Genomic DNA, 23635 nt, shown 5'->3' with positions numbered 1-23635 from the left:
CCTGAATTCAAGTCTACAAGCAAACACAACTCTGTAGACAGCAGACCCCAGGGAAATCCTGTTAGCTCTCATTAATTTCAGTTTCACCCTTTGGGAACTGACACCTCATATCTACCTGCCTACTGGGTTAATCACTTAGCAGCCTCAAAGAAGACTACCAATATTTCTCACATCTGCTCCATTCCACTGCTCTCCAATATCAACAAATGGTACCATCTCAACAACTGGTTGATTCAAAACTTGGATGCAATCCTTCATTTCTTTTTCTCCTATCTCTACTAAGCCCAACTCCTACTAGCTTGTTCCCCTTCAAAACACATCCTGACTCCAATCTGTTCTTAGAATTTTACCAACACCACAACAGTCCAAGCTACCACTTACTGCAAGAACTTCTAAGATAGCTTCCAATATATCTATCCTGTCTCATCTCTTTCTTCTCCAGCCATTCTTCACAATGGTTGTTTCAATGACTACTTCTTCTCTGCAGAGCCCTCCAAATGTTTCTACTGTCATCAGAATAAAAATGTAATCCTTGTGCTAAGGCCTACAGTCCTTATGATCTCAATCCTGCTTCTTCATTTCCTATCATGCTCCAGTCACACAACCTTCTTTCAAGCCCAACAGTCTATCTCCAGCTCATAGTCCTTCTTAGCTAGCTCCACTCCTCTGACACCAACCATGTTCTAGAATGCATACCAATCTCAGAGAGGGCTTCCTTGACCTCCTCTAGTAAAAACAGTATGCTACTTCCACCTTGGTGTTTTTCATGGTGTTTATCATGGCATAAACTTATATTTACTTATTAATTCACAATTCCCCCCATGAGAATGCAAACTCCTTGATCACAAGTGTTTTGTTTTATTTTATCTTACTCAACTGAATCCTTTGTTATCCATAAAAGGTATATGCAGCCACACAAAAAAGACAATAAAAAAGGTTTGCTGGAAAATGCAAGAGCAATCATGTATATGCAGGCTGTTTAAAATTTAAGAGCTTTCATCAGGGAAGTGGCTCAATAATGGCGCATCTGCCTAGCATGTACAAAGGCTCTGACTCTAGTGCCCTCCTCCAAGCACACAGTCCAGTAGTAAAAAGATGATGCCCGTCGTATCTCCCTGTACAGTACACACAGGAAAAATTTACAACAGAAACCTTTTCCTTTATTTAGGATTTTCTTCCCTGGTCTAAAATGTTCCTCAAATTTCTAAAATAAACTGCTTAAGGTACTTGGTAAATATTGCTGCATGCCATGTTCTTCAAAGTTATGCTTCAGGTAGACTGATGTAAAACAAAGCACTATCAGATTGCTGTATTAAAGATAAGCAGTAGAGGAGCATCACGAAAACACCATCGCAGTTATTTTCAAAGAAAGAAGTGTTTGGTCAGCACCTGAGTTGGGTGCTGATACCACCATGCTTGCTCTCAGCCAGCTGAAGGAAGACAGTGGGAAGATAAGCAAAGCCAACACAGAAGCTGTCTCATACAGACAGATTTGAAATAAAAATAAAGAGCAGGGTCTTTGACAACATGAAAAATACATGTAAGCATTTCAAGTTTTACTTGGTGAAAATTTAAACATGTGAAGAAACGCTTTCCCAACTCCACCCCAAGACCTTGTAAATATGAACAAGTTCCTGAAGCAAAAAGAACAGGAAATTGAATTCTTTTCCAAATGAGACCTGTTCACACAGGCATAAACCTGTTACCCAGGCCTTGTGAGCAAAGGAACAACAACAAAACAGCAACTAACACTTCGGTGTAGTCAAAGTCCTCAGCTTGGAGAACTTGTCCAAAGACTACCCGAGCCCTCTATTTAATTACTATTGCAATTCTTGCTTCCCCATAATTAGCATGATCCACCCTGGGAGCAGAAACCCACGCAGGAATGAACAAAAGAGGACCTTAGGCTGGAGTCTCAAACACATCAACCCCAAGCCCCAAAGGTTATTTAGGAACTGTGTTTTTGAAGAATGTAAAAGAACTAGCCAAGAATAGATTGTGACTGATAGGAACAGATAGGAATAGTATTCTGAAGAATGAACAGAAGAATAAACATTTGAAAATAGCTGAAAAAGCAAAACAACTTCACGGATTTGTTAAAGCCTGAGGTGGAACAATGGGATCAACTAGCTATGCAAGTTCTGCTTGAGTAGAAAAGATTTGTTCCTGGCAGATTATGAAGTCAGTTACCAAGGAAATGAATGTGCTAGAGGTGAAATTCCCAATATTCTAAAGATAAATCTCTCTATTAATTCTTCCGTAACACTCATTATACATGATATTCTTTTATTTGTCCATGTAGCTAGTTTTTGTTTAAAAAAAAAAAAAAAACCAAAAATTTTTTTCATTGCTTCCTCCACATACATGAAAGAACAAGACCTTGTCCCCTTGTTGTTGCTGTACCCCGAATGCTTAGCAAAGTGTGGGTCAAGTAGCAAGCATTCTAGAGCACGCCCTGAAGAAAGGAGCACACAGTTACCTTGCATTCGTCAGCTGAGAGGTTATGATAGAGCGGGCATCCTGAGATGGAGAAATGTCTCTCGTGTTTTCCTGTAAGATGTCCTGTTAAAGGAGGGAAAACTTAATTTCCAGGAAGAACATGCACACTTAGGAAGAGATTTTTCTTGACAATAATCTGTTATTTTACTGTCCTGTTTTAACAAATAAATGTTACCAAGAGGAAGTGCTGTGAAGATCATGACTTGTACACCTTTAATCCCAGCATTCAGGAGGCAGAGGCAGTTTAGGTCTGAGTTTGGGGCCATCCTGGTCTACAGAGTGAGTTCTAGGACAGCCAGGGCTATACAGAGAAACCTGTCTCAAAAAACAAACAAACAAAAAAACAAAACAAACAAAGAAAACCTTTCTTAAATTAATCCAGTCTAATGAATTTAAAAGAAGTAAACTAATTCTTTCTACTATGCAAAACTAACCTACCTTCATTTAACTCCTTTTGAATAATCAAAAGAAAATGGCCTCTTTTACAATATGAAAACATATTCTGATAATCTTGAATAAGATCCAATATACTTTTTTTGAAGAATGAATATTTAAAGATTTTAATTTCTATAACCAAACTCTTAAGTTAATAGGGCAATTTGCATAAGGCCTTCTTGGGGAAAACATCAGGGATGACACAGGAAGTTTGTTCTAACTACAGGGCAGTCTTTCTATCTTCCTTCTTTCTTTCTTTTTTAACATCGATGAATGAGAATGGGACCCAGGGTCTAAGCCATGCTAGACCAGCACTCTATCACAGAGTCATATTTCTACTCATGTTTCTATTTTCAGATGGGTTTTTGTTTTGTTCTTGTTTTTTTTTTTTTTTTTTTTTTTGAGACAGGGATTTCACTCACTGTGTACCCTTGGCTATCCTGAAAACTCTTTCCACAGACTGGACTGGCCACGATCCCACAGAGATCCCCCTGCCTCTGCCTCCTGAATGCTGGAAGTAAAGATTGTGTATCACTACCATCTAGCTACACAGGTGCTATTATTATTGTTGTTATTATTAATGTGTGTATTGAAGAGAAACAACTTTTGGAAATTGGTTCTTACCTTCCACCTTGTTTTTTGTTTTGCTTATAATTTATTAAAACAATATTATAAAGAGCCTGCATACAAAAAAATCATACAGGGAATAACCAATGAATTTCTATACAGTTAGGATAGCCAATCTGAAGCTGTGGAGTTTCACAACGGATTTCACACTTTCACTATTAAATATATGCACTTCTCTTTGACCAACAAACCAAAAACAACCCATGAGAGTTAAAACTGGAAAATGAGCTTCATATCCTCTTTCATGACTTAAATGTCCATCACTTGCACTCAGTCCTTCACTTCATATGCACCCTTTCTTGTTGTCCATGCTATTTTGTGCCCATAGGTACATCTGTCTACATGTGTTAAAAGTGGCATTTGTCTCTACATTCCACCTTGTTGAGGCAGGATCTTTCTTGTTTGGGTGCTGTGTATCAGTACTCCTGGCTCTCCAGCTTCCACTAATGATTCTACATCTGCCTCCTATCTCAGGGTAGTAGGGGTGCTGGGCTTAACAGATTCACTTTATGAGGGTTCCGTTGTCAGGCTTGCTTGTACAGCAAGCACTTTTACCCCTTAAGCAATTTCTGTCTGTGCGTGTCTGTCTGTCTGTCTGTCTGTCTGTCTCTCTCTCTCTCTCTCTCTCTGTTTTTAGACAGGTCTAACTATGTAGCACTGGCTGCCCTCAAGCTTGGCAACATGAGTTCGATCCCTGGACCCCACAAAAAGGTGAAGGAGAGAACAGCTTTCAAAAATATGATCTCTGTCCTCCACACCCATGCTATAACAAGTGTATCCTACATACATAAATAATAAACTTTAAAATACAGAAAACTGAACATTATTTCTTTGCTATACATCTCTTCTAAGAGAATTATAAAACACCAATGATTCAAAGAGCAGAGAGACAATGCTAATAAGATAAAAGATTAACTAATCAAGCTAAATGCAAGCCTACAAAACTCTTCACCCTTTTAAGAACATCCAGTATACCCATCTAGCTGCCACAGGTGTGTATCTGGCTCATGCATCTGCACACACACTGCACAATTTTCAAAAAGCTCACCATTCTTTCAAAGTAAAAAACTGTAATTTTGGGCTTAAGGAGACATTGGGATTTTAAAAATTATATAGCAGGGAGGTGGGTTGAATATGGGAGGAGTTGGGGAAAAAGATATAAACAAAATATACAGCATGAAATTCTTAAAAATAAATAAATAAAAAACAAGACCAAAAAAACCATAGCATAATCCATAGAGTAAGTTTTGAAGGGTGATAATAATCCAACTACAAAGGAATGGTATTTATGACACTCAGATTGTCAGTTCGCTGGCACTGTGCTTTACCAAGGCACGGTGGAACATGTCTGTAATGCTATCACTTGGAAGGCTGAAACAATTTATCTAGGGGCTCAAGAGATAGCTCAGAAATTTCGAGTACTTGTTGCTCTTCCAGAGGACCCAGGTTTTAATCCAAGGACCCATAATCACCTTTAACTCCAGTTTGGATCCCATAACCTTTTTAGACTTCTTCGGGTACCAGATAGAAATGTGGTATATATACATACACGCAGGCAAAACATTCATACACATAAAATAAATCTCAAAACAACAAAAAAAATTCTTAAAAAAAAATTTTAAAAGAGGATTTCTATAAACCTGAGGTCAGCATAGGCTACACAGTGACTATCAGGCCAAACAGGGTTACATACCAAGAACCTATCTCAAAAGAATGAAGATGAGAGGAAAAGATTATAACTTTAGAGAGACAAATACTGTCTGTCTAATGTTTCAGTAAACAATGGACCTCTAAGAACAAAAACAGCAGACCACACAAATAAAGGTTCCATCATATTACAGTGGGGCTGAAAAGTTCCTATTAGTTCGTGATTTTGCAATTGCTGCAATGTGTAAAGTGGGATGTACAACTCATGTAGTTGTGGGCACACTAATATAAACAAATCTATTAAGCTGATCATAGCACATACAACTAATTCTATGTAGCATATAATGACTGACAATATAAGCAACTAGGTTGTTGGTTTAGGGCATTATACTTTTCATCATTTTCTTATTTATTTAGAAATAGTCTCATTAGACAGCCTAGACCAGCCTTGAACTCAGCCACCTTCTACCTTGGTCTTCTGAGTGCTGAGATTAAGGCACCTGCTGCCATACCCCACTCATCCTTATTTCAGTGCAGTCCTGTTAAATAAAAGTTCCTAGTAAAGCAGCATCCAAGTTCCACTAGCAACCATCACATACATTTTGAGTTTACTGAGTCTCTAAACTGCACCATGTTCTCATGTTTGACTTACCGCAAGTTGCTTTGTTCACTGGGATATAGAAATAATAAGCTGTGCTATATACAAATACACACACACACCCAACAGCCTAATTGTATAGTAGGCTATATCATCTAAGTTTGTCAAAGTATATGCTCTCAAAACATATCCTAGCCATTAAGCAACATGAAGCCATTTCTTAGACAGAAAAAACACAGCATGTAAAGTGCAGCGCCACTACTTCGAAAGCCTGTTTTCAGAGACTGAATGTTTTACAAACTGAAGGTTGTGGCAGTTCTATTTAACAAGTCTACTGACACCAGTTTCCCAACTGCTTTTAATCACTAGTATCGTCAAAGCATGTCTAAAAAGTATCTACCTTTAAAAAACACACACACAACACTGCTGGCACCCTTCATGACCACAGTATAAGCATAAAGATAAATCCATACTAAAAGGTGCTTTATCGATCAACCAGCACCTTCCAAATTCAGGCAAAGGCTCACTCACAACAGCTACATCTCAGCTCACTCAAGCAGCACAAATAAGCTTCAAATCACTTAAGCGATTCCCTAAAAGTTAAAAGTTTTGAGAAAACAAGACACTTATCAGAGAAGTTTTTCCCATTTAGACTAGCTGAATACACAAAGCTTAGAAATTAAAAACTCTTGGTCATAAAGGTCAGGTCTCATGCATATGTTCCCATCGTTTCCGTATTGGCTGTGGCCATGCATCCATTATTGGGCACTATCTTATACTGCATCAGACCTCAGAAGTATAAACATGTGCTGCATGATGAGGCATTTCAAGAGAACTTGTTTTCCATTTTTGTTTCTGCTGAGGAAAGGAGGAACTTTTTCACTGGGAAAAGCATGCAGTGAACAGTTCATCATAGTCATATTTCCCTACATCTGTTATTATGCACAGACAATAGGCCAAGAACAGTTTTCATCTAAGACTGACTGCTCTGAGTATACAACCACTGAAGGGTCTGAAAAGCTAGATCACAATGGAATCCTTGTATCACAGTTATGAAGCTGGGGCACACTCACCTAGAGAGTTGCAGCCTGGCGTAGGACATTTCATATTGAAATTGTAGCTTTCGTGAAATCGACGGCGCTTGGGACGGTGAGAGAGATCACTGCCTGAGTCCTTCAGGGACATGTCCTTGGCAATGCTCTCATCATGAGACACATTGGGGCTAGAGATGTCGATGTCAGACTCAGAAGAAGGTGCATTTCCAGTTGGAGTTCTAGGAGGTGACTCATCATGATCAGCTGTGTTTTTAGTTTCTAAAGAAAAAGCAATTGGTAAAACTGGTGAATGGGTCTATTTACTTGAAGATTCATTAGATTGAAGTTTATAGACTTTGCAGCTCTCTTTCTACAGCTTTTTAAAAAGACATGGTGTCAAGTGGCCCAAACTCTATAGGTAGCATCCTCCTGCCTCTAGCTCTCTAGTTCTGAGCTTATAGGCATGTACCAGCGCACCTAGTTTTATGCAGTGGTAGGCCCAGTAGGGCCTTATACATCTTATGCCAGCAGTCTACAAATGAGCTACGTCTATATAACCCTCCAAGATCTTAACCAGTAATTTTTATCTACTTATCTGCTATAAGACACTGAAACCATCACTTTGATGTAACTGTAAATTCTGGCTGAATGTAAATTTGGGGTTTTCCTACTACATGTTACTTTTTTATGTTTCTCCTAAGCTTTTAATCCAGGGTAATCAAAAACTGAATATAAATGAAGTTTTCAAAAGCACCCAAATATCACAAAACTGTGTTCTCGCCATCCCAAGTGTTGTTTAGTAATAAAACTTAAAACTTTTTACTGTCATTTTAAAAATTCACCAAAAGGTATTAGGTTCTTTACTGAAAAAAATAGTTACTAAATAATCAACCCATTTTCTTTCCTAGAGATACACAAGACAGAAAATAAATAAACTGGGTAAGGTAGTACATTCCTTTAATACCAATACTCAGAAGGCAAAAGCAGGCATTCTCTGTGATGAGTTCAAGGCCAGCCTGACTACGTAGCAAGGAAAGCTACTTAGAAAGACCCTGTCTCAAAACCAACCCCAACCAAAAAAAAAAAAAGGAATGAAATTGACTTAAAATTTTTCATATTTATTTTATGTGTATGAATGTTTTGTCTGCATACTCAATGTGCCTGAAGTTACTGGGGTCTCATAATCTTGGAATTCACATATTTTTTTTTTTTTTGTTAAAAACAAAACAACAGACTTTATTTATTATCCCTGGTTGGTCTGGAACTTTCTATGTACGGCAGGTGGCCTTAAACACATAGAGATCTACCTGTCTCTACCTCCTAAACACTTAGATGAAAGATACTATACTCTTTAAAGATATTTAAATCATTTTTAATTATGTATATGTGGACAAAATGTAGATACTGGCAGAGGCCAGAACAGGGCATCAGATCTCCTAGAGTTGGAGTTACAGGCAGTTGTGAGCCACCAGACATATGTGCTGAGAACCTAACTCAGGTCCTCTCTCTACAAGAGCAGTGTCCTGTGTGATTTCATGCTTTTAATTCCAGCACTCGGGAGCTCTCTGTGAGCTTGAGGCCAGCCTGGTCTATGCAATGCCATCCCAGGACAGCCAAGGATATGTAGAATCCTGCCCCACACCAAGCAAAAAAAAAAAAAAAAAGAGCTCTTAACCACTGAGCCATCTGTCCGGCCACAGAAACTGCACACTCTTGTTTGTTGAGATAGGGTTTCTCTGTGTAACAGCCCTAGTTGTCCTGGAACTAGCTCTATAGAGGTTATAGACAAGGCTGGCCTCGAACTCAGAAATCCATCTGCCTCTGCCTTCCCGAGTACTTGAATTTGTACCCACACCCAACACACCTGGCCAACTGAACACTCTTAAATCAAGGATTACAAACCAGATACCTACAGGGCTGGACATGGTCAAATAATCTTATTGTCTACAAAGGTGGCAGCTACAATTCAGCTCCAGCTAATAATTACTGTGGATAAATGGCCACCAGTATTTCCAAATCTTCCCTCTTTTAAAAATTAACTATTGATCTGTGAGTTCAAAGCCAGCCTGACCTAGATAATAAGTTCCAGGGTAGCCAGCTCTACATAGAGATCCTGTCTCAAACCAAACCAAACAAAAATAATTAGACAACCAAAAAATAAAGTATTGGGGCTGGAGAGATGACTCATTGGTTAAAGAACACTAGCTGTTCTCCCAGAGGACCTGGGTTTCATTACAACACCCACATAGGAGTTCACAGTTTTAACTCTCATCCCAGGAAATCTTATGCCCTCTTCTGGCTCCTTGGGTACTAGGCGCAAACATGGCTCAAATACTTATATGCAGACCAAACACATTAAATATTAATAAAAATTTAAAAATAAGTACAAATTTTTATATGAAAATCTTTATACTTCCAAGTATTACCAAACAGAGTTAAACCATTTGAATTTGTGCAAGCCAACCAACCATGTTACCTGGTTGAAGAATCTCAGTAGCCTGTAAGATCTACTCTAACACCTCTCTCTAAGGCTCCTGAGTCACTGGGTCACAACCAAATAACTTACCACTATCCATCACCAAAGATCTCTTCTAGTCAACAGTCTGGAGGAAAATGGACTAGTAATCACAGAACTAGTAAAATCTGGGCCATGCCTTCTTCATGTTGAGGCTCAGAAGGCCCCACCTCCTTTTCCCCCATTACACATCCAATCTAATACACTCTAGCTGCTTGGACATTAACACTCTAGCAATCAAAACAGACTGTGTTAAGACAGTAAGAAATTAAATAGAGCATGGTGGCATACATCTGCAGCCCCAGCACTCTGGAGGTTGAGGCAGGAGGATCACAATTTTGAGGCTATCTACTGTGAACCCCATTTCATAAACCACAAACAAAGCTGCAAACCCCAAACAAACAAACTCAGGTAAATAGTGTTTGCTTACCTAAACTGACAGTATCTCTCTGCAGAGTCAAAGCCTTAAGAGAAAACTGATCAGATCCTTTGTACACCAATAAGTCATACACATCCACTTACCTCTATCTGAAAAATCAACCACCTGTTCCGTTTCAGAGCCAGATGAGCGAGTCTGCCGAAGAGGGTACTTTTTTGGAGTCACTGGGGTGGGCTGCTGCTGACTACGGGTCACTCTTCTGGTAGAATATGCGGGCTCCTCAGCACCAAAAGATGGCAAATTTCGAACAGGGCTAGAATCTGATCCCAGTTTTAAAAGGTCGTAAAATAAAGGAAAAAAGAAGAAAACCATTTTATTCCCATCCACACAATTAATAAGAATGCAGTTCCTTTTCTTCCTTATTTCACAAACCCAACAAGTCCTTAGGACTAATATTGATCTCACTAAATGACACATGACAAGAATTTAGCTCAGGTGTAATAATTTCATAAGAGCAGAACATGAAAATTTAGGCCCTGTAGTGAAGACTGAACTCTATTCGGATTCCACTCCACACAGCAACCATGTGTGGCATCTTGGGCAAGTTAATGTCTCCAAGTTTACTTCTTTATCCATGAAAAAGAAAAATACTTACCTTAGTTGGGGGGAGGACACACTAGCTGCATATTTCTCAATATTATGAGGAGAGTTCTTTACCAGTATTAACTGTACCAACTGTTTTCTTCCTTGCTACAGCCCATCATAATACAGATGCCCTAAAGCTAACAGAATAATACATACTATATTGGGGGCTTACTTAGTCTTTCTAATTGTCCTTACATTTTTATGTGAAATTATAATGTATTCGAAAAGTACAAAAATTTAAGACAAACCTAGTGACATAAGTATTGTATTTGGGATTCTGAGGCAGAATGATAGTAACTTACAGGCCAGCCTGGAATACCTAAGGATAAATTGGCTCAAAACAATCAAATGAAATTTATCTTTTTTAAGTTTTGGATTTTTTAAAAAACTTTGTTTGTTTGTTTGTTTGTTTTTCAAGATAGGGTTTCTCTGTGTAACAGTCCTAGCTGTCCTGGAACTAGCTCTTGTAGACCAGGCTGGACTCAAACTCACAAAGATCAACCTGTGTCTGCCTCCCAAGGTGCTGGGACTAAACGCATGTATCACCACCACCTGGTGCTTTATTTTTATGTGTATGAGTACTGAATTCCCTGGATTTACTTGGCACCACTAGGTGGGTGCTGGGAGCTGAACCTAGGTACTCTGAAAAAGCAACTAAGTGCTCTTAACTGCTGAGCCTTCACTTCAGTCCCTTAAGTTGTTCCCATAGAGAAACCTATTCTAAAGCCTTTATAGACCTTCGTATCTCCAATAAGAAAAGAAACTCAAAGTTAAAACTATAGAATGTTGAGCCGGGCGGTGGTGGCGCACGCCTTTAATCCCAGCACTCGGGAGGCAGAGGCAGGCGGATCTCTGTGAGTTCAAGACCAGCCTGGTCTACAAGAGCTAGTTCCAGGAGAGGCTCCAAAACCACAGAGAAACCCTGTCTCGAAAAACCAAAAAAAAAAAAAAAAAAACAAACAAACAAAAAAAAAACTATAGAATGTTATAAACAAACACATACTATAACAATGTGTAAAATATAAGTTGAGTTTCTCAAGCTGTCCAGAGATGTTTGTACACAGGTCCCCAAATTCATATACTTTTTGGGGCTCTTTTCACAAGGCTGTCTATATTTCACATTAGGGAGGGCAGTCTTACCCTGTGCTGATGCTCAAGAGTTGTATAGTTCCATGGCCAGGAAATAAAATAACTGCAGAGGACCCCGCCCCCCCCCCAAGCTGTTTTGAGTAACCATTGCCTTTAGAACATAGCTAATTACAGTTTCTAAGAACCCTTAGGATTTTCTGCATATATGGTTCCCTCTGCCTAAAACATTTTTCTCATCTTTCAATCTGTAAACTCCTATTATACTGCTACCAGATAACAATGTGGTTGCCCCTCCTCTGGGCTTCCACAGGATTCTTTAACAAATCACATTTATTTGTGTGTGCACAAACACACACATAAACATCCATGTAACTGTATCTATCTACCTATCGATTACTCTATTGATCTATCTTATATAGATAATACATACATAAATATACTTTTTGCCTTTTTTTTTTTTTTGGTGGCGGGGGAGGGTGATCCAGAGTCTCAGTATATAGCTCTGGTTAGTCTTGAATTATATAGACCAGAATGTCCTTGAATTCAGAGCTCTGCAAGCATGCCTCTGCTTACCAAGTATTGGGGGTCGAGGCATGTGCTACCATACCCACCCCCCATGTTATAATTTTTCCGTTTACTCTATCATCACAGACTGATAGTCACCTTCGTGTTTTAGCTAAACCTCTCTTCCACACTGAACAAATTTGGTGGGGCAAAGACTACCCACCAAAGGAGCCCAAACGGGTGGCTAAGTACACTAAAGAGCCTTCCAACTACCTTCCAAACACAAGACTTTTGTTCTTTTACTACCAAAGCAAAATTCTGGGTATTTACTCACACACTGTTGTATCTATCAAATGTGACTCTACATTCTATAATTAAACGTTCTTTTAGAAGCAATAAGCCTCACTAACACATGAAATATGCATCTTAAGGCCCTAAGCCATTTTACAAAGAGCTAAAATAACATTCCCATTTTACCATTTTATGACTAATAATACCATAAAGTCTTTAAAAAATGACTCAAGAAACCTGTGTCTCATATTTATGCAAGACACAGCCTATACACAGGACATGGTATCTGTCAGAAACATTTTGATGATCTAGTATCTCTGTATTTGCCTTACACTTTGACACAGTCTATCTACACCAAGCCAAAGGACCAGTATCCCTATGAACTAGCACAATAAAATGATACCAATCTGTCCAGTGTGAGGAACAGTGAGGAAAAAAAAAATGACTTTTACCTTGAGAACTCTGGCTTAGCCTGGCTGAAGAGCGAGTGACTCGGGCAGAACGTCGCGATGTACCATCACTCTCTGAACTGTCTGTGTGCTCGAGATCTGTAGAAAAATCGGAATCTTCGGTTCCATCTGAACTACTGCCTGCATTTCTCTGTAATACCATAGATCCAGACATTAGCATGAAAGCATTTACTGCAGGATTCTATTAGCACTGGAAGCAAAATGAACCGTGAAGCTGAAGTACCAAGTTCCAATGTAAGAAAGGGCTCCATCACAATTTCCCCTCCTGCTCAGAGGAACTGTCCTTCATTTCAGACATTTTAGTGGAACGACCTACAAATAAGTAAGACACCTGTGCTAAACAAACTTGGAAAAAGAAGTAACTCTTATTGTATTATCACTAATTCTGAAACAATTCAGACTGAATCATTAGAACTCTCATAAGAGATCAACAAATTAGAAATAAAAGCACCTAATCTAACAACAAAACACCAAAATCAAATGGTCTGGATAGCAAAACCATGTCAGAAAAGAAAAGAAAAGAAAAGAAAAGAAAAGAAAAGAAAAGAAAAGAAAAAGCAGAGATGAACCAGTGGCTAAGAGCGTATACAGCTCAGACTGTATACGCCAGAGTTCAATTCCCAGCAGCTACACGGTGGCTCACAAACTGCCTGTAACTCCAGCTCCAGGGAAACCACTGGCCTCTCGCCTCCTGGGGCATACATACATACACATAGTTAGAACAATATAACTAAATCATTTTTTTAAAAAAGTCCAAGACAATGAATAAAATGTTAATGCTAGGCCCCATTTAACTTCAGGGTAAATTTTGTTCAAACTCTCCATCAAGAAAAATCACACATTAGCTGGGCAAAGTGGTGCATGCCTTTAATCCCAGTAAAAGTAGGAAAATCTATATGAGTTCCAGGCCAGCCTGATCTATCTATATAAGTGAGTTCCAGAACATCTAGAGTGACATACAGAAAGACCCTGACCCCAAAACAAAACAACACATTAAAAAATACATCATTTTAAAATATGGTCTTGGGGGCTGGAGAGATGGCTCAGCGGTTAAGAGCATTGCCTGCTCTTTCAAAGGTCCTGAGTTCAATTCCCAGCAACCACATGGTGGCTCACAACCATCTGTAATGAGGTCTGGTGCCCTCTTCTGGCCTTCAGGCACACACACAGAAAGAATATTGCATACATAATAAATAAATAAAGAAATAAATAAGTATAAAAAAATAAATAAAATAAAATAAAATATGGTCTTGGGGTAGGAAAAATGGTTCACTGTTTAAGAACATATGCTGCTTTTTTGAGGAGGCCCTGGGTTTGATTCCCAACACCCACGTAGTGACTCACAACTGCCTATAACTCCAGTTCTAGGAGCTTCAACAAGTTCATTTGGCTTCTACAGGTACCAACCTACATATATGTGGTAAATCTATATACATTCAAGTATATATACACACATACATTATACACAAAAAAAAATCTTTAAAAAAAACCACATCAAACAAACATGGTCTATAACTCTAATCTCAAAAAAAAAATTAAGAAAAAAGACACAAATTATTTTGAGTCACCTGTCCTTGAAGTTTCTATACATGGGTGTTATAAGTGCTGGAAAAGGAATTTATACTAAAGACTCATAGGTAGTCAAACCAGGTTTTAAAAAGAAATTACAGAACATACAGATAAACAGAACACTGTATACTTAATAAATAAATCTTTAAAAAAAAGAAATTACATTTTTTGAAGACTTATTTATTATGTATACAGTATTCTGTCTCCATATATGCCTGCATGCCAGAAGAGGACACCATATCTCATTACAGATGGTTGTGAGCCACCATGTGGGCGCTGGGAACTGAACTCAGGACCTCTGGAAGAACAGCCAGTGCTCTTAACCGCTGAGCCATCTCTCCAGCCCCCATTTATTTTATTCTATATGTATGACAGCTTTGTCTGCATGTCTGTGTATCACATACATGTCCTTAGAGGTCAAAGGATGTTGTCAACCCCCCTGAAACTGGAGTCATAAATGGCTATGAGCAACAGAACCCAGGCCCTCTGTAAAAGCAACAGAAGCTCTGGACCACTGAACACTCTTTCCAGTCCCATAGGTCAGGTTTTTAAAAAGTCGCCTCCCATCCCAGTCATAATCGGCAGTTAGCCTCCAGCGGAGTGGTTAGCCATGAAGATTACTTTTATCATTTAAGCACTTACATTATGCCCCTTTCTAAGCCAGAAATAGAAGAAAATTTGCTGAAATCACTTCAACACCTCAAACTTAAGCCCTAATATTTTTGGCAGGGCAGGGAGTAGGATGCACTGGGACTAAACTTGGGGCTTCAAGGCCCTAACCATGTATCACTGAGCTCACCCTAGCTCTAGGTCAAATTCATTATTCAAAGAATAAGCTGCCAAGTATGTTTGGAGTTAAAAATCCTTTAGATTTTTGGGGGTGGGAGGGTTCCAAGACAGGGTTTCTCTGAGTAACAGCCCTGGCTGTCCTGAAACTAGCTCTGTAGACCAGGTCACACACAGAGATCCACCTGGTTTAACAACACTACTCGGTAAGTCTTTAGATTTTTTAGAAAGAACACATATGTCCTACAAATAACCCCCTCATTAAACACATTAATATTTTTAATGCAAATAGAACTGTAGTACTACACTGAATAAGATATATAAAAAAATTAAGTAGCCTAAGGATAATTTAGGACAGATCTGCCATCAGACAAGATACTAACAAAGATACTAACATATTTATATTTGGGGCTTTGTTGTTGTTGAGATAGGATCTTGCTATATTGCTTAGGCTAGCCTCAACCTTCAGAATACTAGGGCTATAAGTGTGTACCACTACACCAGCAAGAGCTTACATTTTCTTTTGTGTGTGTGTGTGTGAGTGAGAGAGAGAGAGAGAGAGAGAGAGGGAGAGAGAGAGAGAGAGATCTCTCTTAGCCTGCAGGGTGTACCTCAAACTACAGAGATCCACCTCCCAAGTGCTGAGATTAAAGGGTATTACTGCCATAATACCCAGTAAGAATTTACATTTTCCAGGACTCTAGTTATTTGGAAAATGCTAAAAGGAGACTGGACCTCTTCCAATGTACCAATATTATGCACGTCTCTTGTATTTGGTCATAAACACAACTTGTCAACTCAGTCATTTTAAAAGACATTAATGTAAATATTCAACTTGGAAAGCCTCCATGAAGAATGATTTCTGCAGAAACAGGAATACCAACCATCTATCCATCCATGTATTTCATTCATAATCTGGCTCCAGAGTCACAGAGTAGCACTAAAATAAGAGGCAATCTTTAAAGTCACCTCAACCAACGAACCAGATGGGAATCCACGACCTTCTACCAATTCTTCAGGGCTTCACCCTGACAGCCAGCTCTTCGCCATTTGAGTTAACTGCTTCCTCACAGCGTAATTTCCAGCTGAGCCTGTACTGCAGCCTTCTGTGGTTACCTCTTTGTGTTCTCCACTCAGCTGTGATACCCGTAAACCAGGGATCACCCCTACTTTCTGAATTCCTAGTGACTAGCATGTGGCAAGAGGTCAGCGAACATCTGCGGAACTGCTTTACATCTGTTCTGCAGTTCCGGCTTGCCTGCGCTTGACAAGTGGCCTGGATGCAGGTCAGCTGTCCTTCCTATATTCAGTTGTGGAATGCAATGAGCAGGGTGGGGGCTGGAGAGCCGGCTTTAGATGTCAGCATAAAAGCCTCAATACAGATTCCCCAGCGTGCACGAGCCTAGAACACTACCACTGGGGAGACAAGACAGGTGGGTCCTGAAAGCCTGCTGCAAGCCAGAAAACCTAGCTTCTGGCTCAGTAAGCAAGCCATACAGGAAGATGTCCTGCTCAGGCATACACCGTCAGTCGCCCGCACCCGCACACTCAAGAGCACGCACCACACACGATCACATATTTCCTGTATGATTTCAAAATTCAAAAAAACTCTTCTAACTCTATCAAGTCTTGCGTTGCTATTTTTCCAAAATGTACTTTCCAGGCAATGTCAAACTGAGTCAGGGGAAGACGGCGTCTGCGATGCAACAGGCCTGCGAGGTACCCCTTGGGAGTGGGCACCATCCATTCCTCGGTTTTGTTGTGCTCCCCACCTGGAGGGCAAAGTGGGCTCTCCAAAACGCGTCTTTGCGCCTATCGCCTTCTCTATCCGAAAGAACGGGGCCTCGGGCGACCCAATCCGGGCCTTGCTAAACCGCACCCGCCACAAGAAGAGACTGCGACGCTGGGCCAATGAGGAAAAGGGCGAGCATCCTCCACAGCCAGTCGCAGAGCACCGGGGCCAGACCCAGACGCCGCCCACGCACGCGGGGAGGTGACCGTTGAGCCCAAATAGGCGGCGTCACCACCCAATCAATATCCTTCCAGACGCTTCGGCGACCAATTAACAAGAAGAACGCCTCCGACCCAGGCAAGCAGAGGGCGGGAATAGCTACAAGCATAGGCCGAGGCCAGGGTCGGGCCCACATTTTTCTCTCTGGTACAGAGAGGCGACAGGGTGCTTAGGCCGGGTTCGGGGGAGCGGGAAGTTGGAAGCCGACCACGGCGAGGCGTGGCCAGCTGCGTCACGTTACTCAAACCGCCTCGCCTTAGAAACCCGCCATCCCTCCTCTGCCATTTCTCACCTTCCTTCGCGGCATTGCCGGCGGCTGCAGCCCGACGGTTCCGATTCGGGCGGCGGCAGCAGCAGCAGCAGGAACGGTGGCTCCGGCGGGCTCCGTGGCGGCCTCTGTAGCAGTCCCAAACCCTGCGGACGATCCCAAGTGCCTCCTGCCTCTCAGCGTCTGGAGCCTTCTGCGCAGGCGCCGCGGGCTGAAGCGCTTTTTCCTTCACTTCCGGCTGAGGCTCGCGTCACCTGACGATTAAGCCAGAGAGGATACTGGGAAAGTTTGCAACTTGTAGAGAGGCCAGTGAGCGCCATTTTGGAGTTGGGCAGGAAAGCACCCCGATAGTGAAGCCTTGGGCCAGCCATTTTTAGTTAGGTGTGTGGCAACCTTTGTGGGATTAGGTAGCCATGATTGTTTGGGGCAGACGTCTGACAGTTGAAGTTAACTGTTTTCATCTTTACCTTGGGCGAAATCTCCCTTCCTGGGTCGTTTAATTTCTGCCGTGGAGGAAGGAAAACCCCAGAATCCATCAGGTTGTCGAGCTTTAACCCTTTTGTCTCCTAGTCGATCAAAGGTCGTTTCCGTTTCTCGGAGTTGGGAAGAACTATTTTGTCTACGGAACTGTTCTGAGACCTATTCTGTGTTCTGGAGTAGGGTCAATGAGGGCTTAAGTAAAGGATTGGCAGGGTTCTGTCGGCCACCGAGTTCCCTGTCTGGTAGAGGGGACATTGCCCTTGCATTAAGAAAACAGCAAGTAAGTTACGTCCACGTTCCAGGATGGTGCAGAGCTCGTCTCCGAACGCCCTGGCGCCAGAGAATTCCCAGTTTAGCCCTGCGGTGAAACGCCCCAGATTTAGCAGTATTCTGCTGTGGCTTGCGACCTTTGGGTGGCTGGAGAGGGACCGAGGAGGTGATGTGAACACGAGGGTGCTGGGTGCTGTACCAAAGTCGGAGAAGCCTTGAACGCCATTCAGCCCGTGTGACCTCTGTAGCGCAAAAGCAGGAACCAAGACTTGGGAATGGGAAGTAGAGAAAGAAGTATTTTTAAAGACACTGGAGCCCCTCGAAAGGAGTGGGTATTTAAAAATAATAAAAGGACATAGGAAAGAACTTGAGGCTGGAAGAAGAGCCATAAGAAAAGCCTGGAACCGGGCTTGTCGGTCGTGCTTTTTGAGGCAGGCAGATCTCTTGAGTTCAAGGCTAGCCTTGGGCTACACAGGCCAGACCCTGTCTCAGAAAAGAAAAGGCAGGAAAGTGGTTAGTAGGCCTTGAAGTTTTAACCTCAGGGAACCAAGACGAGGAGTGGGATCAAAGCATGCTCAGTTACTGACTCAGGATTCTGGTTTCAAATGTGTTTGAGTGTGTGTGTGTGTGTGTGTGTGTGTGTGTACAGGCCTGACTGAGTGAATGCTGTTTGAGTGTGTGTGCGTGTGTACAGGCCTGACTGAGTGAATGCTGTGTTTGAGTGTGTGTGTGTGTGTGTGTGTGTGTGTGTACAGGCCTAACTGAGTGAATGCTGTTTGAGTGTGTGTGTGTGTGTGTGTACAGGCCTAACTGAGTGAATGCTGTTTGAGTGTGTGTGTGTGTGTGTGTGTGTGTGTGTGTGTGTACAGGCCTAACTGAGTGAATGCTGTTTGAGTGTGTGTGCGTGTGTACAGGCCTGACTGAATGCTGTGTTTGAGTGTGTGTGTGTGTGTGTACAGGCCTGACTGAGTGCTCAGAGAACAACTTCTGTGGAGTAGGTTCTCTCTTTCCGCCTTTATGGCGTCTCAGGGTCAAACTCAGGCCACCAGGCTTGTTGAGCAGAGCAAGTACCTTTATCCAGCGAACCCTTTCACAGTCCCCTATCAGAATTTCAATCTGAGACCAGCTAAACTCTAGAGAAAGCTTAAAGAACAGAATACAAACACCTGATTGATATACTAAACAGAGAACTCTCTAGAGTTAAAAGTTCCAGACCCTTAGCCCACAAGCCTTAGGGATAGTTTGAGCCATTGTTGACACAGGCGGCATTTAGTATTTCATTTTTTGTACTTAGCATAAATACCTTTGAATAATCCATGTGAATTGAGCTGCACATAAAAACTCTAGTTAAAAATGGCTCACATTGCCGGGCAATGGTGGCACACGCCTTTAATCCCAGCACTCGGGAGGCAGAGGCAGGCAGATCTCTGTGAGTTCGAGACCAGCCTGGTCTACAGAGCTAGTTCCAGGACAGGCTCCAAAGCCACAGAGAAACCCTGTCTTGAAAAACCAAAAAAAAAAAAGGGCTCACATTTCTCCCTCTGTAGGATTTTAGCGCTCACGCCTTTAGTTCCGTGGCATTACTGTTTTTTTACACTTACAGATGTTTTCCTGGGGTTATTCTGGAATGTTCTAACTCCCTAACAATATTTAAATGATATAATTTTTAAGATAGCTGTAGTGACACCCATCTGTAATCCCAGTACCTGGAGGAGGAGGCATGAGATTCAGTTTAAAGTTATCAGCTACATGGTTGTAGCATGATTATAGCCTAGGCTATAAGAGACACTATCAAAAAACAACACTCCCTCCTGCCAAAAAAAAAAGAGAAATTTATGTATTATTTTATTTTGTATTTCAGTTTTTCTATATCAACCTTTCCAGAGTACCCGGTCCATGTTCAATCTGCAGTGAACATTGCTTCTCAATCAGAATATTCTTAGCATTTACATCATTACAGGTTTTCAACGTTTTTGTTAGTGTACAGTCTTGTTTAGACATGGCTTTTATCTTTTGAAAATGTACTCGAGCTGGGCGGTGATGACGCAGGCCTTTAATCCCCGCACTCAGGAGGCAGAGGCAGACAGATCTATATGAGTTCGAGGCCAACCTAGACAGAGCGAATTCCAGGACAGGCTCTAAAGCTACACAGAGAAAGTCTATCTCAAAAAAACAAACAAAAGAAAGAAAGAAAGAAAAGAAAAAATAAGAAAATAAGAATGGAAAAGATGAAAAACTAACACTACTAGGATAGAAATATGATCATATAACAAAAGTAATGTGTTCTTGAGATGAGAGTGGGACGTTTAGGGAAAGTAGAATTTTAAAGGCATTTTCTTTCGTATTCTTTTGTATTCGTTCTCATTCCCTCTCTTCTTCTCTCTCCCCTTCTCCCTTTCTCACTGTCTTTGCCTCTCCCTCTCTCCCCAATTATTTTTTTCCTGATTTTTTTTTTTTTGGTTTTTCGAGACAGGGTTTTTCTGTGGCTTTGGAGCCTGTCCTGGAACTAGCTCTTGTAGACCAGGCTGGCCTCTAACTCACAGAGATCTGCCTGGTTCTGCCTTCCGAGTGCTGGGATTAAAGGCATGCGCCACCATTGCCTGGCTTTCCTGATTTTCTTAATCTTATTATTTCTTCCACTCTCTCCAATTGTAATCTTTACTCTGAGAGTTATTGTCATTATGATACAAACAGGAACTGTTGGTTTCAAATCCTTCACCCAGATTTCTCTGCTTCTCCTCATCTGGCAGTGTTCCTTAGATTCAATTTTCCTGCCTGGATGAATCTTCCAACCTCTAGAATTGCTTTCCTTTCTTTAGAAAGTCTTCCCTGACTTACTGTTCGTAAGCTGGTAGGGCACGGTGGCATACCACTTAGCAGTGACGACTGGATATTCTCTTAAAGTTCGGTGGATACTCCGCTCCCCACTCCATTTCGCAGCCTAGAGGAACATGGTTCCCATCCTCTCATTCATTGGCTTTACTAGCATGGAGTACCAGGCTTGAATCAGCTCAGTCATTTTTTTTCTCTGTGTTGCTCTTGGACTAGTTTTTAAGTTGATCTGAGTTTTCTCATCTTGAAGTGTCTGTGCTAATGACCATAAGTGGTGGTAATTAATAAAAGAAATGAGTGTTTTGAAATACTCAGCAAGGGCTGGAGAGATTGCTCAGAGGTTAAGAGCACTGCTGCTCTTCCAGAGGTCCTGAGTTCAATTCCCAGCAACCACACGGTGGCTCAACAACCATCTGTAATGAGATCTGGTGCCCTCTTCTGGCCTGCAGCATATATGTAGGGAAAACGCTGTATACATAATAAATAAATCTTAAAAAAGAAAAAAAATACTCAGTGAGTTCCTGAGCTAGAGTAAGTCTCCCTAATGACTATAACATCCTAATGTTTAGTAATTTCACATGGTATTAGTGATTGCATTTATCTATTTAACCTCTCATCAGCTTTAGGAACCCAGCAATTAACACAGAGATCTAGTCACACTAAGATGAAGAAAACACCCTCTCCCTCAGTGGAGCTAGGAGTCTAGTACGGGAAACTGGCCAGTAAGCTCATAGAGCTAAAGTGCTGGGAGAAGGAAAAACAAACAGGAGAGGGAAGGTCCCTGGCTACAGAGAAGGGCTGGAGTGTTTCATCTGAGAAGTTTAGGAGAAGACTCTAAAGAGAGTGGATGAAAAATGGAATTTAATAGGGGCTTTCCATGCAAAGAGTACAGCATGTTCAGAAGTAGAGGTGTGGAGCAAGCATCGTGTCTGGGGTAACTTACTTGGCAAGAGAGAGTGAAATGGTTGCCAAAATGGTGCTCGAGGCCGGTTCATGCAGAGCCTTCTATGCCTTGGTGAGGAGACTGGATTGGAGGTGGTGGCCGGTGCTGAAGTGCTTACTCAGAGAAGTCCCATGATGAGGCTTGCATTTTAGAGCTTTATTTCTGGCAGCTTAGAGTGGCAGGGAAGCCCAGAGTAAATTAGTTAAAAGGTGCTGCAGTCTCCTTAGCCAAGGACGAGGGTAGCTGAAGTGGACAGGGATAGTGTAGACAATTGTGTGTGTGTGTGTGTTTTATATTGTTTTTACTTGTGTCTGTGTCTTGTCTCCTCAGTTAGCATTTCTGAGTGCCCTAAAAAGTTCCTCCATTTCCTTTCAAACCCACCGAGAAAGGGTAAGTAATATAAAGTGATGAGGAAGGACAGAGTGCAGGTAAAGGAATCATGAAAGGGAGTAGAAGACTAATTTTTTTCCTAGTTCCAACTCTGTCATAGTTTTTTTTTTCTTTTTCAGTGCATAGGTGAGTAAAAATGTATCAGACAGTGAAAGTGTAAAATTCTGAGCCAAGTTCCTGTGTGCCAGAATTGCCATTCGATAGCCATTCTAACTGGAAGTTTACTGAGCTTGGGATACAGTTTGGGACTCAACAAGCATTTGAGCAGCTCCCTTAATCTAGCTGTGTGATGTTTTATTTGTGAGTTCATTACAATAAAGTGATTTTATTAAAAGAAATTCAAAGAGTAAAAAAAAAATAGTCCTGCTGGGCGATGGTGGCGCACGCCTTTAATCCCAGCACTCGGGAGGCAGAGGCAGGTGGATCTCTGTGAGTTCGAGACCAGCCTGGTCTACTGAGCTAGCTCCAGGACAGGCTCCAAAGCCACAGAGAAACCCTGTCTCGAAAAACCAAAAAAAAAAAAAAAAATAGTCCTTTGCCAGTAAAATGCTAGGTGCCATATTTCAAATACAATGTGATTGCTCATGGCTGCTTCAGGAGCCTTAGAGTTCGTGAAACCTGGGGACTGCGTCTAGCTTATCACAGTTTTCAGCTTCACCCCCCCCCCTTTTTTTAGTGTGTTTTTGTTTTTAAGTTTTCAAGAAAGGTTTCTCTGTGTAATAGTCCTGGCTGTGCTGGAACCTGCTCTGTAGACCAGGTTGGCCTTGAACTCACAGAGATCTGCCTGCCTCCATCTCCCAAGTGCCAGGATTAAAGGTGTGTGCCACCACTGCCCAGCTCCAGCTTCACTCCTGCTGCTTGCCGTCTAAAGGACTCAGTAAATGGAGTGGTACCAAACTCAGTATTCCTGACTCCAGTGCCAAGAGATGACTGGCTGGAAAGACTTGCAAAGAACCAGTCATCCTCTCTTCCTGACAGGTGTATATCCTGACAGGATTAGGAAAAAGACATTCCCTCTGTGTGCAGATACTGTCGTGGAAAGTGAGAGGAGCCTGCCTTTTCAAGTCAATACTACTGTAACTAGACCCATCTCATCTCTAACGTCTAGCTAAAAGTGCTGTGTCCCTTTGGGAGAATCTCAGAGGTTGCTGATGTCACCATACTTCATATAAAACTCATTTCCCCTTACATCTACCTTAAGAATAGAGTCAGTCTGGCATGATAGAACACACCTCTAATGGCAGCAATCTCAAAGCAAAGGCAAGTTCAGATCACTGCAATTTCAAGACCAGCCTGATCTACATATTAAGCTCCAGATTTGCCAGAATTACTTAGCAAGACACAGTTGAAAAT

The 23635-nt window shown here is 41.4% G+C and overlaps 1 protein-coding gene across 3 annotated transcripts in view; it reads right to left on the bottom strand.

The window, feature by feature from the left end:
- Kat7 (lysine acetyltransferase 7) overlaps positions 1-17584 on the bottom strand; it is a 37348-nt gene extending 19764 nt beyond the window's left edge. The window contains exons 1-5 of one of the 3 annotated variants that reach the window (XM_041665090.1): positions 17392-17584; positions 12716-12863; positions 9878-10054; positions 6880-7119; positions 2480-2562 (exon numbers count right to left, since the gene is read on the bottom strand). In XM_041665090.1, the coding sequence (XP_041521024.1) occupies positions 2480-2562; positions 6880-7119; positions 9878-10054; positions 12716-12863; positions 17392-17406 (663 nt within the window). In that variant the 5' untranslated portion in view covers positions 17407-17584. Of the gene's footprint in view, positions 1-2479; positions 2563-6879; positions 7120-9877; positions 10055-12715; positions 12864-15972; positions 16016-17391 lie in introns of those variants that run through there. The other 2 variants (XM_041665092.1, XM_041665091.1) reach the window with 2 other exon arrangements.
- Positions 17585-23635: the final 6051 nt, after the last annotated feature.

This window comes from Microtus oregoni, unplaced genomic scaffold (assembly GCF_018167655.1).
Source record: "Microtus oregoni isolate MIOR12 unplaced genomic scaffold, Mior012 000015F_ref0000493, whole genome shotgun sequence".
NCBI classification, from domain to species: domain Eukaryota; kingdom Metazoa; phylum Chordata; class Mammalia; order Rodentia; family Cricetidae; genus Microtus; species Microtus oregoni.
The sequence above is the reverse complement of the archived record's forward strand: the minus strand, read 5'-3'. Positions and strand labels throughout refer to the sequence as shown.